This window comes from Diabrotica virgifera, chromosome 1, assembly GCF_917563875.1.
Source record: "Diabrotica virgifera virgifera chromosome 1, PGI_DIABVI_V3a".
Classification (NCBI taxonomy): domain Eukaryota; kingdom Metazoa; phylum Arthropoda; class Insecta; order Coleoptera; family Chrysomelidae; genus Diabrotica; species Diabrotica virgifera.
Genome location: NC_065443.1, coordinates 253063183 through 253082372, shown reverse-complemented (window position 1 = coordinate 253082372; position 19190 = coordinate 253063183). Strand labels below are relative to the sequence as shown.

The 19190-nt window shown below is 33.8% G+C and overlaps 1 protein-coding gene across 1 annotated transcript in view; it reads right to left on the bottom strand.

The window, feature by feature from the left end:
* Nucleotides 1-620: 620 nt before the first annotated feature.
* Nucleotides 621-19190, bottom strand: part of LOC126883378 (musculin-like) — a 32531-nt gene continuing 13961 nt past the window's right edge. Inside the window, exon 3 of the mRNA XM_050648876.1 lies at nucleotides 621-1667. Within this exon, the coding sequence (XP_050504833.1) occupies nucleotides 1533-1667 (135 nt within the window). The 3' untranslated portion in view covers nucleotides 621-1532. The remainder of the gene's footprint in view (nucleotides 1668-19190) is intronic.

Sequence of the window (19190 nt, the reverse complement as noted above, 5' to 3'; positions counted from 1 at the left end):
GGCGTAGATATAACTTCGAACTGCAGAATATCTACAAGCATATGTTTGGTGGAAAAGATATTATCACTATAATTAAGCGAAACCGCCTGCAGTGGGCAGGACATGTAGCCCGGGCCCCTGAATCGGACATGATAAAAAAGATTCTTACAGCGCAACCCGTGGGAATGAGAAGACGGGGTAGACCAAAGCTGAGGTGGATGTACGGGGTAACACAAGATGCCGAGAAGATCGGAGTCGGCAACTGGAAAATGCAAGCAAGGGACAGAACAGAATGGCGTAGAAAGCTTGAGAAGGTCGAGGCCCTCTAAGGGCTGTAGCACCAAGATGATGTCCTACCGGTCTACTACCGGTCTTCTGATGATGCGAATTCATTCTATTCATTAAAAGTGTTGTAATTTAATTACTCTTATTATATATTTTCGTTTCCCAACTCTTTTTCTATTTTTCAGCCGTTCCCATGGTCACCCACAGGTAATTGAATGTCGCTAATTTTTCAAATTTGAAGTTGTCCGATATTCAAGTACTCTTCGTTGTTTTCTTGTGTTTTGTTTCCTCCTCCTCATTCCTTAAGCCCTTGTCATTGACTGGTGACACTCTAAATATTGTTAGCTTACTATATTCATTGGCTGCAATCACGGGCGCCCATATAACAATTTTTAGGAGGGGGGCCAAACGTGAAGATGTTGCACATTATATTTGGTATACTTTGGATAACCATATATAGTTTAAGGCACTCAAAAAGATAGGGGGGCCACGGCCCCCCTGACATGGGTATGGGCGCCCATGGCTGCAATCCTGTGCCAGATGGACGGCTTTATGTTAGGAATTTTCCCACCAAAGCCTTCATTTGGTCTGCCCATCGTGTTAGAGATCTTACTTATGGTCTTATAAGTAATTTAGGCTTGCTCTGTTTAGTTTTTTTAATAGCCCGTCTTTTATATGAAAATCTTCTAGAAGTGACAGGTTGGTTCTGTGTTTTGTCCAGGACACATGTAGAATTCTTCTGTAGACCCAAAACCCCTAAGTAATAGTTATTGACTGATTTTGAATGATTATAACATAAAACTCCTGGCGACGTGTTCCAACCTGGGCACCAGGTACCTTATGGAGACCATCGCCGAAATGAAATTCGTGTTAAACGACCTCCAAAACCCCCCGAGTATAAAAATTGAACTTATTTCCTTCAGTATTTCCCGAGTTCTTAATTTTTCATTTTTCATCTCTTCGAGATGCACTTTTAAAATGCATTTTTCTTATGTCCAAAATGCAATTTTCATCTACCGTAGATTAATTTAGTTCACAAAATTTCCTCTCTCGTGACACTCTCCTGAATAGAATGCAAAAAGTTGCATGACAATTCATCGTATTGCACAATATTCCTAGGTTTTTGGCTTTTTAGTGCTTCGTTACTTCGCCTATAAACCTTAAACTAATATTAAAAAAAATCAAAACCTTTCTAATAAAACCCTCGTTGACGCCCATGTTTTGCCGGCTCACATGCTCCTCCTAAACGAAAAGAAAATAAATTAGAATTAGTAGAAATAAGATATGTCCTTTTCCCTGATGATAGACTGAATGGGGCCTTCATGGGCCCATACGTGCTGATCCCTTTCGTCGACTACATCTGTTGTGGAATCGGGGCATCTCTGGAAGGTAAAGGGCCATGTCTGCAAATAAATTAACACGAAATTAGGACGTTGAAAGGTGGATTTCAGTGGTTGGTTGCGTTGTGATAAATGGGAAACGATTACCGGAATTATTTTTCTCCCTGTCTCTCTGGCTATATATTATGGGGGACAATGAGGGGCAAAATTACGAACTATAAATTTATAAATTATAAATGAATTTTTTCGACAATGCGCCGAAAACAAGTTGATTTGTATATTTAAATTATGATTTTTTAAGATATATATCATTATTTATTCCGTGATAAAATAATTATTTATACAGGGTGGCAAAAAAATATTTAATTTTTGAATTAAATTAATTTAGACAACAAGAAATAAGTACATATATAATTTATTTAATACAAAATAAATTTTACTGATGTCAGAAAATAGAAAGAAATGTTTATTTGACAAGTAAAATTGCTTTTTGTCTAAATTAAATGTTAAATTTTAGTGGGTGACCATTAAATGGTCTCCTCTTGGAAGTAATTGAACTTACGACGGCAATCTTCTTGAACATTGTGGATCATTTCTTGAGTTATATTACGAATTTCCAATCTAATTCTATTTTTAATCTTGTAAATATTGTAATCAATTGGTGACCTAGATCATTCTCGTTGCCTTTTTAAGATGTATTGAATTAACTGAAAATTACGACAGTTAGATGGCAATAGGGAACTTGCACAATTTTTTTTTATAATACATAATAATGTTCTTCTTCTTTAAGTACCGTGCCCAAATTTTTAGGCGTGGGTAGCTTCCATAACAATTTGCCGATATCGTTCTCGATCTTGTGCGGCATGTAACAATTGATCTGCTGATAAGCAAGTCCATTGACGAAGGTTTCGGAGCCATGAATATTTCTTTCGAGCAATTCCTCTTTTTCCGTCGAGCTTTCCATTGAGTATTAACTGCAGCATCCTGTATCTGCTACCTCTCATTATATGCCCCAGATATTCAAGTTTTCTCTTTTTTATCATCTTCATTAAGTCACCTTCGCCTTGACCTACTCTGTTTAAGACTTCTCTGTTTGAAATGCGTTGAACCCAAGATATTCTGAGCATTCTACGATACGACCACATCTCAAAGGCTTCTAATTTGTTCATCATGTTAACCTTCATGATCCAGGTTTCACATCCATATAGTAATACAGGATACACATAACATTTTAGGAACTTGATTCTTAGTTGTAAGTTCAGCTGAGAGTTGCTCAGAATAGATCTAAGTTTCATAAATGCTCCTCTTGCAATTTCTATACGAGTTTTAATTTCTTCATCCGGATTTAGTGTCTCGTTTATCCAACATCCTAGGTATTTAAAATGTTTAACTTTTGTTTTTGATTCATCATTGACAATTAGTTGCATAGGGCCGACGTCTTGTTTACTAATCACAAGTAACTTTGTCTTTGTTGCATTTATGTTAAGTCCGTTATTGGAGCACTCTCTAGTCACTCGATCTATAAGGAATTGAAGATCTTCGATATTTTCAGCCATGATCGCGGTGTCGTCTGCATATCTGATGTTGTTAATAGTTTCTCCCCCGATTCGAACTCCACATTGTCCTTCCAAGGCTTCATTAAAAATTATCTCTGAGTATACGTTAAACAAAGTTGGGGATAACACACAACCCTGTCTGACACCTCTTTGAATGCAAATTTTGTCTGTTTCTTTGCCGTCTACCAGAATAGAAGCTTCTTGATACCAATATAGATGTTGTAAAAGTCTCAGATCTTTATCGTCTATTCCAATCATTTCTAGATATTCAAACAACCTAATAATGTTCAGTTTTGTTTAAAAATGAGATTGTCAAAATTTCACGCTTCAAAAACTCATAATAACAAGAAATACAAATTTAACATCTTCTGCGATATTGAAATAGTTCAAACCACCCGTGACGGCACATAGTTTTACTATATGGATATATTTATGGTTATATTTAGGTATATTCTTATTCTCCTTCTTTAGTTTATTCCCCTCCACCTACTTATGGGTACTTGGCCAGCTCATCGTCGCGAAATAAGGGAAATATATTTATATTCTAATGACATTTATCGTATGTCATTGTAGTGATATTTACCAGTTTGTTGACATTGGAGTTTGATAGTTTTTGAAGGAAAGGAAAGAAGGTTTACTATGGAAAATAAAACCATTTTGTAAATGTACAAGTTTTCTATGAATAGTTCAAACGATCAAAAACACTTGTGACGTCACATAACTGTATTTTCTACTGATGTTTATAATGTTTAATTTAAAATTAACAATTTTGTTTACTTTGTTAGTGCAGAATGTAAACATATAATGATATGACGTCACGACGCGTTATGGGCTATCTGCTTTAATTTGAATTTAGGATCGTGTTTAGGGGATAAACGGAACACAAAAACAACTTTTTTTTATCTTTGATACACGTTTTAAATTATGTTCTGTTGTGATTTATAACATTTTTTTCGAATTTAAAATTTTATGCAAGTTTCCTATTGACTGATACGAAAGTTAGTTGCCATCTAACTCTCGTAATGTAGAGACAAAACAACTCACTTTACATCCCACGTGATGGGAACAGCTAGCATTCAACCTGTTTATTTTAATACTAATGATGATTTTGGATTTTGTAAGAAAATCGAAAGCGTTTTGTTGTGATGTAGCCATTAAAGGTTTTTTAATAAAAGTTTTTATACCTTTTACAAATGATTTTTTCAATAAATTTTTTTATTCTTTATTAAATAAATTATATACATAGATACTTGTTGTAAGTATAAAATAAATTAAACAAAATAAAGTACTTGAGTTGCTGGATGAACAACCAATTGGACCCGAATCTCGGAGTTAAATGCAAAATTGAACGGGAAAGATGCGCATTGATACAAATAGGAAGACTACTATGCGACCCGCACATCAACTTAGGACTTGCGATACGACTACTTAAATGCTATGTTTGGCCAACTATGCTATACGATGCAGAATCATGGACGCTCATCCTCATAGTTATAACCATGAACAGGATAGAGGCATTTTAGATGTGGACTTCAGGAGATTAGTGAAATTTACTTGGTCGAACCATATAACAAATAGACAGGTTCTCGATCGATTAAGCAAAGAAAGAGAGCTACTCCATACCATAAATTAATACTTTCATTTTCACTGTACATAATTTTACATTCTATAACATACTCTTATCCTTAGACAAGCTATTACTATATGCGATTCGAGACGTTGACAAGTTTTGTGTAAAAACTCAATTCTTAAGAATTTTATGCCTGGTTGTACCAACAAATCTTAAGCTCCAGCTTCACCCAGCTCAGCTTATAGATAGGGACACTTTAAGTCTCACTTATGTTGCACCATAATTTTTTATTCTTTAAGAACCAATCTACGTGGAAATCCATTGTCACAAGCGGATAATTGATCTAAGACTCAATGGTGCAACGCGTATGTTTCGTAAGCTGAGCTTAAGGCACGTCTTAAGCTTAAGATATGTTTGTTCAACCAGCCATTATTAATATTTAATAATAATGATTGTGAATCTTTAATCATTTAATCTAAAAATGAATCAAGAGCATAAAGTGAAGCAAAACATTTGAATGGTCTTAAAATAATACACTCAGTGTTAAAATTTGCCCAACGAGAGGCAGCTTCTGATAAACCTATTGTTGTCTTTAAAAAAATACAAGAGCGTGTGGCTGACATGATAGTATGGTATAACTAGACCCAAACCCAGACATCCAAAGTGAAAGTTATCCTCCAACACCAAGTGTTGTCCACATTATATGGTCCACATAATGTTCAGAAAAAAGTCACACCATTTTGAGCGTCCGTAGTTTTTTACGTTTTTCGTAAATAATTTATAATAAAAAAGGCCCTATGCATAATCCTTCTAAAATGAACCTAAAAACTATGGTCCATTCTTTCACGGTTTTTGCTGTAAATTTTAAAGAACTGCTCGAATTGACACGAAATTTGGCATACGCATAGCTAACATGTCAAATAAAAAAAGTGATATGGTGCTGATGTCTGCTTTTGTCCTGGGGGTGAGTTTCACCCCATCTCGGGGTGAAAAAATATATGTCCAAGGTAAGTCCGGAAATGGATAAACTGGCTAATTTTAAGCAACTTTTGTTCTATAGAGTTTTTTCACCACATCAATACTTTTCAAGTTATTTGCAAGTGAATATGTTCATTTTTCAACAAAATAACCTCGTTTTTAGACGGTTTTTCGCAAATAACTCAAAATGTAAGCATTTTGTTGAAAAAAATATTATGAGCAAAACTATAGCCTGTAAAAAAGTGAAAAAACGGTGTATATATTAGGTCTCTATACCTAGCAAAAACAGAGTTACAGCTAATGAAAAATAGGTTTATATTCGAAAAATTCCAAATAGAATAATTCAATGTGAAATATCCAAATAATGAAGCATTCTTAGCGAAAACACATTATAACTTTTAAAAGTGTTTAAAAAAGCTTTATTTCTTAAAAAAATTTCTAGCATCAAAGGTAAGCAAATTACGCTCAAAATAAAGTTGGTCCCATTTGTTTTGCCAAAAAAAATCAGGCCCTAATAAGCAATTTAAATGAAATTAATCGTTACTGCTTCACAAGTTACTTTACTTATGTTGTGTTTATACGATCTGTAAATTTCATCGATTCAAAGTGCTTAGTTTTGAAAAAAATTGGTTTTAAAGCGAAATTTCTAAAAATTTTAATTTTGAAAAAAATGCTTTCTTCAAAATAACTTGAAAATTGTTATAGATACCAAAAATTTTAAACAATAAAAAAGTCTACTTGACTTTTTTGAATATTTTGTATTTTTTATTTTTCTGTAAGACAAAAATTGGTTAAGATTCGGTGTTTCCAAATTTGCATACACTCGTGATAAGTGACTCGTTCAAGCCCTTTTAACTACAGCTCTGTCAAAAATAAGGACTTTGAACCGATTAAACTTACAGATCATATGGCCAATACATACGAGAGTAAAAAACTTGTGAAGTGGTAACAATTAAGTTCATTTGAAATGCTAATTAGGGGGTGATTTTCCCGATTTCTTACCAAAAAAGGGAACAACTTTATTTTGAGCGTAACTTGTTTACTTTTGATGCTAAAAATTTTTTTAAAAAAACAAAAATAAGCATTTTTTAAATACTTTAAAAAAGTTAAAATGAGTTTTCCCCAAAAAGTGCTTCGTTTTTTGGTTATGGCACGTTAAAATATTCGATTTAGAATTTGACGAATATGAACCTATTTTTCATTAGCTATAACTCTGCGTTTACTAGATATAGTGACCTAATATATACACCATGTTTATCACTTTTTTACGTGCTATATTTTTGTATAAGAATTTTTTTCGACCAAATAAGTACTTACTTTTTGAGTTATTTGCGAAAGACCGTCTGAAAACGTGGTTATTTTGTAGAAAAATTAACATATTCACTCACAAATAACTCAAAAAGTATTAACTTCGTGAAAAAATTTTATAGAACAAAAGTTGCTAAGAATTAATCATTTTATCCATTTCCGGACTTATTTCGAACATATATTTTTCACCCCCAAAAGGAGGTGAAACACCCCTAGGACAAAAGCACACATCGGCACAATATCACTTTTTTCTTTGACTTATTATTTTTACCTTTAAAGAACGTACTACTAGGCCTAACCTAAAAATCCAAAGTAAAAGTTTTCCTCCAACACCAAATTGTTCTATATGGTCCACATAATGTTCAGTAAAAAGTTACACCATTTTGAGCGTCCGGTTTAGGGGGGAGATGGGGGAGAAATCGGTAAATTAGTAGTGTTTTTACGTTTTTCGTCAATATTTCTAAAACTATGCTTTAACGTAAACAATGTTCTATACGAAAATGTTCTACATAAAATTTAAAACAAAAAAACACATAATTGTTATATAATCAACAGTTCCAGAGTTACGGAGGGAGAAAAGTGGAGGTTTTCGATACTTTTTATATTTTTTGGGCAATTCCCTACTGATTTTCTTTAACAGGATTGTGTTTTATAAATTAAATTTGCTATTTCAGTGGCCGATGGTATGTTAGTGATAAGACCTTGAAGAAACGTCAACCTCACCACCCAAAATTATCATCAATTGCCCAAAAATATAAAAAGTAACGAAAACCTCCACTTTTCACTCTCCATAACTCTGGAACCGTTGATTTTATAACAATTATGTATGGACGTTTTTTGTTTTAAATTTTATGTAGAACATTTTTGTATAGAACATTGTTTACGCTAAAGTATAGTTTTAAAAATATTGACGAAAAACGTAAAAAAAACTACTAATTTACCGACTTCTCCCCCATCTCCCCCAAACGGGACGCTCAAAATGGTGTAACTTTTTACTGAACCATATGTGGATCATATAGAACAATTTGGCGTAGGAGGAAAACTTTTATTTTGGATGTCTGGGTTAGGCCTTTTTTTGGACCAATTATACTATACTACCTCCGTAACTTTTAGAGAAGGCGGAAACGGCGGGTTCGTTGGGAAAAATATTCCCATGAGATATTTTTGCATAATCACATTCGTGAGACATCCCAGAATAAGGTTCAAGAAGTCGCCCACGAGAAAAATGGGCCAATTTTTTTTTAACAATTTTTTTAAATCAAATTGCAAAAATCAATATTTTTGGCCCGGACTAATTTTTTTTAGATTTTTTGGACCATTCTGGACAAAAAAGGTCTCTTATATTGTTTCTCTAAAGTTGATCTTTTTCGAGTTATAAGCAAGTTAAAATTTGAAAAACGCGGAAATGGCCATTTTTAAGACTTAATAACTCGGTCAAAAATTATAATTTTGAAAGTCAGAAAGTGACTAAATCAAAGTTTAAAGTCGCCGTTACATGATCCTGAAGAAATCTGTGTCATTAATTTACTACTAAGCTGTTATTTTTAATTAATAACAATGAGTAGTTACATCGTATTGACGCTGCTGTAAATGTGAGTGCGAGTAAGATGCACAATTGGACTGCTGGAATGGCTTCTCTCTCGCACTCAGCATTTACAGCCCCGCACACGTGCATGGCGCTTATTAATATTACTTAAAAATAACAGCTTAGTAATAAAATAATGACAAAAATTTCTTCAGGATCTTGTAGGGAGGGCTTTAAACTTTAATTTAGTCATATATTGACTTTCATAATAATAACTTTTAACCGAGTTATTAAGCCTTGAAAATCGCCATTTTTCGTTTTTTTCAATTTTAAATTGCTTATAAGTCGAAAACGAGCAACTTTAGAGAAAAATTATAAGAGATATTTTTTGTCAAGAATGGTCCAAAAAATCAAAGAAAAAATTGTTCGGGCCAAAAATATTGATTCTTGCAATTTGATTTAAAAAAAATTGTTAAAAAAAAATTGGCCCACTTTTCACGTGGGCGACTTCTTGAACCTTATTCTGGGATGTCTCACGAATGTGATTATGCAAAAAAATTTCATGGGAATATTTTTCCCTTCGAACCCGCCGTTTTCGCCTTGTCTATTTGGAACCGTTCATTTTAGAAGGATTATGCATAGGACCTTTTTTATTTTAAATTTAATGTAGAACATTTTTGTATGGAAGGTTATTCATGCTAAACCTCACAGTTTTAGAAATATTGACGAAAAACCTAAAAAACTACGAATTTACCGATTTCTCCCCCTCTCCCCCCCAAACCCGACGCTCAAAATGGTGTGACTTTTTTTTTGAACATTATGTATGTATATATGTATATATTGAAGGACCATTGTCGCACCCTTAGAGTATGAAGGTGTGAAGAATGTGTTCCGTCATCAACTCAGAGTTCATCAAGTAAGAGATGTTGCTGAAGTGGAAGAAGATGATCTAAATACGCTGCTCTGGATGTTGGTCGCCCAATTTGAGAAATATCTAAGTTCAATAGCTGATTCTGTGAAACAAAAACGCCAAGGGTGGCCAAAGTGATACAATTGTGGATTGGTAGGCTATCTTTAACCTGATTTCAGATAACGTATATACTCAGCTTAGAAAATCGACCTGAAGGCAATACCCACAACAGCCAAGCAGTTCAGAAGAGTAAGTTCGCAGAAGCCAACGTCAAGTGGCGCACATTGGCTGCTGTGCCCTAAGCCCGGAATAAAAAGGATAGCCGGAACAAATTTGAAGTATGTTACTCAGGTCAGAGATCGATGGAAGAGGCCTATGTCGAAAAATGGACGATAGAAGGCCATGAAGAAGAACTGCCTCGATATGAAAACAAATTTAAACGTCATTACTTAAAATTCAGGTTTAAAACATTTTTTTTATCTATTAAATTAACAATGCACCTAATCCTAAGACTAATCAGCATTTTACATTTAACTTAATCTACTACTGTACTGCCCTAGGTATTCCCAACGGTTCACCTTAGAATTTAATAATTACTGTTGCACACATCACTGTTGTGGCTAGCTTAACTGCCCGAATTTAAACTGACACTGACATTTATAGATTTAACACTATCATACAAGTTCAAAAGGTTTGGTGCGTTTGAGCCTGCGGAATAGGTCTTGATTATCTAAAAGTTCTAACACTTCCCTGTTTGTATGGTTGTGGAGTCGTTTTTCGTGACCCTTGTCAATCTTCTTTATTTCTTCTTTGATTGTTGGTATACGAAGTTGCCGATGTAGGTCTTTCTTGCGGATATACCATGCAGCGTTGACTATGTTTCTTAGTATTCGGTTTTGGACTGTTTGAAGGCAAGCATAGTTGCTCTCACTAGTACAGCCCCATAACTGTAAACCATAGGATCATACTGGTTGGAGCATTTGTTTGTAAACTAATACTTTGTTTTTGATTGTAAATTGTGAGCTTGTACCTAATAACCAATATAAGTTCTTGTACTGCAGTTTTAGTTCTTCAGTTTTATTTCTGATATGTTCCTGCCACTTTAATTTGCTATCCAAATGTAGCCCTAGATATTTAACTGTTTTCTTGGACGGAACGATTTTATTGTTAATTCTAACTGGGTGACTATTTATTTTTTTGTAAGTGAAATCGATATGGGCAGATTTCCCTTTATTGATTTTTATGCGCCATTTATTATTTCAAATGTTTATTCCGTTCACTGCATTTTGGAGGTGTCTACTTGTTTCTTCGAATGTTTCACCGACTGCTAGTATTGCAGTGTCATCTGCAAATGTTGCCAGTTTAATATTTTCTGTAACAGGTATGTCACAAGTATATAATAAATATAGTATGGGTCCCAGAACACGGCCCTGTGGGATTCCTGCTTTAATTGGTAGTAATTCTGAATATTCGCCCTCCTGTTTAACTCTAAAAGTTCTATCTTCCAAATATGATTGTATTAGATGTACATATTGGATGGGAAGATATCTTTTTAATTTTAGTAACAAGCCTTTGTGCCACACTTTGTCAAATGCTTTTGCTATGTCTAGAAAAATAGCTGAGCATATTTTGTTCTCCTCCAGAGATCTCTCTATAATATCTGTTATTCGATGAATTTGGTCTATTGTTGAATGTTTATTGGGAAATCCAAATTGGTGGGAAGGAACAATTTCCCTGTGGTCGAGTATAGGTTGCATTCGTGCTAGCAATATCCTCTCAAATAATTTGGATATAATTGGTAGCAGAGATATTGGTCTGTATGATTCTACATTATTGATTGGTTTAGCTGGTTTGGGAATCATGATTAATTCAGATGTTTTCCACGTTATTGGTACATATTGCAACCTGAATACTGCATTTATAAGGTTTGTGACTTTTACGATGGCCTTTCTAGGTAATTGTTGTAGTACTTCTCCTGTTATTAAGTCAAATCCTGGAGCCTTTTTGGGATTGATATTGTTTTTGACTACGTTGGTTACCTCTTTAGTAGCAGTAGGCTTTATTATGTCTTGATCAGTATTGTTCAAATCAATGTCAGTACTATCATCATCTTCGTTTTCGGCTTGATTATTATTTCCCATTTCGTTATTTTGGAATACATTCTCCAAGTATAAAGCAAAAAGATTTGCTTTTTGTTTTCCATCTCTTGCCCATGTTCCATTTTATTTTCTAATCGGCGGAATCTGTTGCGTTGGTCTATTTGTTCTTTTTGTACATTTCCACAACGAGTAGTCAGTGGTTTGGTCATCTGTCAGTTCGTTTAAGTATTGGTTTACTGATTCATTTTTGATTAAATCTATTTCCCTTCTCAACTGTTGGGTGAGGTTGTTTAATACATTTTTATTTTCTGCAGTTCTGCTTTTTTGCCATGTCTTCCTGGCTTTTCTTTTACTTTGCACCAGTTCTCAAATTTCTTTGGAATAATTTTGTCCTTTGGTTTTTCTTATAATTTGTTTGGTATTATTCCAGGCTGCTTGTTGGATATTTATGGTTAGTGTCTCTATTTCTTCAACAAGTTGTTCATTAGTTTTGATTGGTACATTAAGCTCAATAATTCTGTCACTTAACTCTTGCTGTCTAAAGCTAGCCCAGTCTGTTCTGTTATTGGTTAATGTTGGGTTATTTTCTCTTAGTATTATATGCCCACTGATTGTGAGTAGTCTTAGAGAGTGATCAGAACTGGGACAAAGGTTTAAAACATAAATCAAAATATTTTTAAAACACCCTAATTAAATTTTATTCTCCAAATAACTAGACAATGAAAAGTTATTTGTTTACAAAGATCTTGTTACATCCGTACTTAGAAAATCCATAAACATGAAAAGTAATCATAATGACTCAGCTTGTACAAACGCATATAAATTTAATTTGGCATTCTTCTGCCGGGAATCCTAAAGTCGAACAGCTGGGCCCATTTGTCGGTGCCTTCTAATTATTTAGAAGAAAGACGGGACGTTTAAGATGTTTGTCTAAGAGAAGTGCTGCCACTAAGCTGCCACTCAAACCGTATGCGTCTTGTAAACCGACGCCTTTTATCCGGAAATATACAATGTTTTCATCCGATCATCTCTCCACTCCATTCAGTATTTGATTTCAGATCGTAGGGATACATATTTGTCTTAATAAATTTAAAACTATAAGCTATTTGTTCGGACGTGTTAGCAGGATTTTTATTACGATCTTCCTTGTGAGATCGGTACTCACCTGAGGGACCGCAGACGTTCGGATACAATAAGCGTCTCTATATAAAGACAATGAAGTCGAGTTTACTAGTTTACTAAGTAACAAGACATTTACTCAACACATACACTGCACATCACATTACTCCTCTGAGCCAGTGAATGCTAATATTTATAATATAATGTAATTAAAAGCTTAAGGTTCCACAACCAAGGCAAAAAACAAAACAAAAAAAATTACGATCTAATAAAAATAAAATGAATTGAAGTGTCAAATATACAGGGTGTAACGAAAATACAGGTCATAAATTTAATCGCATATTCTGGGACCAAAAATAGTTTGATTGAACCTAACTTACCTTCGTACAAATGTGCATATAAAAAAAGTTACAACCCTTTGAAGTTACAAAATGAAAATCGATTTTTTCCAATATATCGAAAACTATTAAAGATTTTTTATTGAAAATGGACATATGGCATTCTTATGACAGTAGCATCTTAACAAAAAATTATAGTGAAATTTGGACACCCTATAAAAATTTTATGGGGGTTTAGTTCCTTTAAACCCCCCAAACTTTTGTGTACGTTCCAATTAAATTATTATTGTAGTTCCATTACTTAAACACAGTATTTTTAAAACTTTTTTGGCTCTTAGTACTTTTTCGAAAATTCAGTTTTTATCGAGATATTTTGAATATTTGTCAAATCCACCACATATTTGTATATGGTTAAGTACGATTATGGAGACTTGGTAATAATATGAAAATTTATGTATGATTTACATTTTTAGGTATATTTTGAACCGTATTAAAAAAGAAGCCATATCTCGATAAAAGTTGCCTTCTCGAAAAAATACAAAGAGGCAAAAAAGTTTTAAAAACATTTTGTTTAACTAATGGTATCCCAGTAATAGTTTAATTGAAGCGTACACAAACATTTGGGGGGTTTAAAGGAACGAAACCCCCATAAAATTTTTATGTAAACATATTAAAAAAGAAGCCACAACTCGATAAAAAATGCCTTATCGAAAAAATACTAAGAGCCAAAAAAGTTTTAAAAATATTGAATTTAACTAATGGTACCACAATAATAATTTATTTAAGCTCACATTTACCGCCAAATATGTTTGATATACTTATTAGAGAAAAATGGTCAAATTTTCAGTACATGTTTACCGATGGGTCAAAAGACGCAAATGGAACGGGCTGTGCAGTATTCCACGAAAATACAAATTACCATCATCAATATAGCCTACCTATTGAATGCTCAATATACACAGCAGAAATGATAGCAGTAATGTTTGCTGTTCAGTATGTACTACTGAATCCAACTAGCAATTATGTTATATTTACTAAAAGCGTGGTGGACAGATTAAGTAACATTCAAACAGTCAAACACATAAACCACATTGAATTGAATATACTTAAAACTCTGTTTGAAATTACACAATTAGGAGTAAATGTAACAATTGCTTGGATTAAGGGTCATTCGGGAATAAAAGGCAATGAAATAGTTGACAATTTTGCTAAATCAGCTTATATAATCGGAGAAAAAATAAACAAAAATTTAATTCCAGCTTCAGATATTGATACTTTTAGCAGACAAAAACTTAAAAATAATTGGCAATTGCATTACAGAGAATGTAATACTGGCTCAAATTTTGCTCATTGTAACCCTAGGATATTCTCAAAAAGATGGTTTTATACAGAATATAACAGACATTTTATAAAGACCATTAATCGGCTGAGAGCCAATCATGCTCTTACGCCATATTACATGCATAGAATCGGCTTGTCAGATACTCCCAATTGTACTTGTGGCAAAATCGGAGATCTAACACATGTCATATTAGAATGTCATTTAAACATAAATAACATAAACGACCTTTATAAAGAATTAAAAGATTTAAAATGTTTTTTCCCAATAAACCTTAATACTTTAATATTTACAAATGATATGGAAATTCTTCGTCTCATTTATAAACATGTTAAATTATGTAAATACAAGTTGTAAACTTAATATAATAGGCATAATTTGTTAATGTGGTTTGAAAAAATTAAAAAAAAATATATATATAAAAAAAAACACATAATAAAATAATAACAAAAAAAATAATAAATAAAAAAAAAATAGAAACAAACAAAAAAAAAAAAAATAGAAACAAACATAAATAAAAAAAGAAAAAAAAAAAAATAGAAACAAACATAAAAAAAAAGAAGTGTTTCGCACAAATTAAAATATATTTTATATTTAAAAAACAGTAAAATAATTTAAAAAAAAAACAAAATAAAAAAAGCTACACAATGTACCAATGTATCTATAAAAATAATATTGTAGAATGTACTTATGTTTATAAGAAATTTATGACTATGAATCTGCAATCAATCACAAACAAGTCTGGCTAATTGGCTCTGCCAAAGCCATTTTTCAAAAAAAAAAAAAAATAATAATTTAATTGGAACGTACAGAAAAGTTTGGAGGGGTTTAAGGGAACAAAACCCCCATAAAATTTTTATGGGAAGCACAAATTTCACTATAATTTTTCTTTAAGATGCTCCTGCCATAAGAATGCCACATATCAATTTTCATTAAAAAATCTCTAATAGTTTTCGATATATTCGAAAAAATCGATTTTCATTTTGTAACTTCAAAGGGCTATAACTTTTTTTATGTGCATATTTGTACTAAGGTAAGTTAGGTTCATTCGACCTATTTTTGGTCCCAGAATATGTGATTTAATTTATGACCTGTATTTTTGTTACACCCTGTATATAAAGTTCTCTACCATTATATTTTGGTTTATATAAAAAGATTAGACATTAATGTTAATTTTATGAGAGCTGTCACAGAGTTTGTACCATATTCCGACCGCACAGCCTTGGTAAAACTTGAAGCGAAGCCAAATAATCTCAACATCATACAGGTCTATGCACCAAATGCAGATGCAGCAGATGAAGAGGTGGAAAACTTTTATAGTGAAATCAAAGAATTGCTTAAATTGACAAAGAAACATGATGTTAACATAATTACGGGAGATTTTAATTCCAAAATAGGGAAAGGCACCTTTGAAGACGTAGTTGGACCTTATGGTCTTGGAACAAGGAACGAAAGGGGTGACCGACTTGTACAATTTTGTCAGGAAGAAAACATGAGAGTTACCAACACTTGGTATTAACTCCACCCCCGTCGCCTCAATCACTAAAGAGGAAATAGAAAAGGCAATATTATATTCAAAAAACAATAAGGCACCTGGACCAGATGAAATCCCTTCAAAAATACTCAAACTACTGGATGAAAGGGGAATTCAGCACTACATAAAATATTTAATTTTATTTATGAAACTGGTTGCTATCCTCAACAGTGGTTGATCTCTACATTTATTCCCCTACCCAAAAAAGTCAATGCAAAAAGATGTGAGGATCACAGACTGATTAGCCTGATGAGTCACACTTTAAAAATATTCTTAAAAATACTACATCAAAGATTATACAAAAAATGTGAATGGGACATCAGTGATTCTCAGTTTGGGTTTAGGCAAGGTTTAGGAACAAGAGAAGAAATAGTAGCAACACAGGTATTGGTCCAAAATTGTTACGATCAGAGGAAGGACGTATTACTGCGTTTTTAGATTACGAGAAAGCGTTTGATCGTGTCCAACATCACAAGTTAATGCAGATCCTCAAGAAGCTTGATATAGACCAAAAAGACATAAGATGCATTGAAAACTTGTACTGGTATCAGGCAGCACAATTAAAAATAGACAATTCTTTATCCAAACCCATACATATCCGTGCGTTCGGCACGGATGTGTGCCTTCCCCTCTTTTATTTAACATTTATTCGGAAGCCATATTTCAAGAGTCTTTGGAATATGCAGAGATGGGAATCAAAGTGAATGGAGTATTGATCAACATCATACGATATGCTGATGATGCTGTCTTAATTTGTGACAACATAGCAGATCTTCAATAACTTGTCACTATAATCGGAGAATACAGTAAGCGAATGGGATTAGAGATTAATACCAAAAAGACCAAATTCATGATCATCTCCAGAAACTTGGATGCATTTGAAAACTCCACCATAACACTGAATACTAAGTCCATTGAAATAATGAGCAAATTTAAATACCTGGGAACGTGGCTTTTTGAAGACTGGTAGGTCTGGATCCCGCGTATGAAAAAAAAGTTGATTAATAGCAAGCTGAAAATTTGTTAATAGCTTAAGGGTGTCTAGTCGGACAAACTTTGATATATGGGAACACTGAAACAGGGGAAGTTTTAATTGTGGAACAGGTTAAAAATTTGGAACGGTCAGACCACGAAAACGGCACATGTATTTTGTCCGACAGAACAGACTTAAACTCTTCGAACAAAGATTAACTTCTCATGCAAAAATCATACTGCTGTTTATCACCAAATGGGCGTTTTAATGAGCGGAACATGTAGAATATGTCAAATGACAGGAATTATGACAGGTGATAAATAGCAGTCTGATTTTTTCATGAGAGTTTAATCTCTGTTCGGAGAGTTTACGTCTATTCTGTCGGACAAAATAAATGTACCGTTTTCGTGGTCTGACCGTTCCAAATTTTTAACCTGTTCCACAATTAAAACTGCCCCTGTTTCAGTGTTCCCATATATCAAAGTATATCCGACTAGACACCCTTAAGCTATTAACAAATTTTCAGCTTGCTATTAATCAACTTTTTTTTTCATACGCGGGATCCAGACCTATGGGCATCGGACAGGGAAGTAAAATGTTGCATTGAGCAAGCTCGACAAGCTTTCGTAAAATTCAGGAAGGTACTGACCTGCTCAGAGTTCGACCTTACACTGAGACTAAGGTTTACTAAATGCTACGTGTGGTCGGTGCTGCTATATGGCATAGAGGGCTGGACACTCAAAACGAGGGATATAAACAGATTAGAAGCCTTCGAAATGTGGCTTTATCGCCGTATCCCAAAGATATCATGGACGGCGAAAGTCACAAATGTAGATGTCCTTAAAAGAATCAACCAAAACATCAAGAAAAGAAAAACGGCGTATTTGGGTCACATTATGCGAAACGAAAAATACCAGTTCCTTCAACTTATAATCCAGGGTAAAATTGAAGGCAAGAGAGGAATAAAACGCAAGAAGATGTCCTGGCTCCGAAACATAAGGCAATGGACAGGGATTAACGACATACAATCTCTGATACACATTGCAAGAAACAGAGAGTTAATGGAAAATGTGATCGCTAACATCCATTAGTGGATTTGCATTTGAAGAAGAAGAACAAGTTAATTTGATAAATTTGACACGCAATATCTCTTTTTGAGAAAGAAAGAGATAGCAAAATAAGAAAAATCAAATCAAATAAAAAAAGATCATTCTAGAAAAATGAGTTCACCGAAATGGAGGTTCTAAAAGGGATACAATATGACACAGTGTATATTATGAACAGTCCCGGTCCCGGATTAACAATCTTGATTCTCCTAGGTAACCCAAGCTATGAGGCCCCTTAAGAAACCTCCGCCTTCTCCCTTCAAAACCTCGGATAACCCCTCCAAGCCTTATAATAAAAAGCAACTTTTCTGAGTTTCATAGAAACAAAACTACTTAATATCTTCAAATTTCCAAATTTTCGAGCACATCATTCTCAATAGCCATAATTGAGAGAAATGCTAGTCTATTTTGTGAAATTGTCGAACGGGGACAGTTTTTAATAATCTTCATTTTTGAAAATGACCGTTCACCAGTTAGATTTGTAATCATTAGTGTAAGATAAATCTTAAAAGCTACCAGTCCACAGTACATCGTCCTTTTTGGAAGATGATTACAAACGTCTTAAAAATGATCTTAACTGCTTCGTTTGAGCGAGTCTACCACTTTCTGAAAAATTTTGGAGTGCAGGTTGGACGCGTTTCCGCGTCATTAACATATTTACGTTGTCGGACTAACGAAACGCGGCTGTAAATTTGTCGGAAAAGAGATCGACAATCTTTATTAATTAACTATAATAGTCGGAGAGATAGAAGCGGATTTTGTGCGTGATAAGTAATATGGAAAAACTATATGGGGATATGTTGAACAAGTTGTGTCCATTACTTTCCCCAACGGCCGGAAACCAGAGTGGGGCCGAGGGTAGATATAAGGGGTCAAAGTCGCGGTTTTTATTATTTTTTTTTGTGACGCTCTTGATAGAGATAGTGCACCAAAATTTGGGAATAAGTACGCCATGACGTAACTAATTAAAATCTTCAGGGGCGGAACGCTGCGTGGCCGACAAAGGGGTGGGGGAAAGGGTGAATATAAAAGTTATAATTGGGTTTTTTGTGACGTTCCTGATCGAGATAGTGCACCAAAATTTGGGAATAAGTAGACCATGACATAACTAAGTAAAATCCTCAGAGCCGGAAACCAGATTGGGGGACGAGGGTAGTTATAATGGGTTAAAGTCGCGGTTTTTATTATTTTTTTTTGTGACGCTCATGATCGAGATAGTGCACTAAAATTT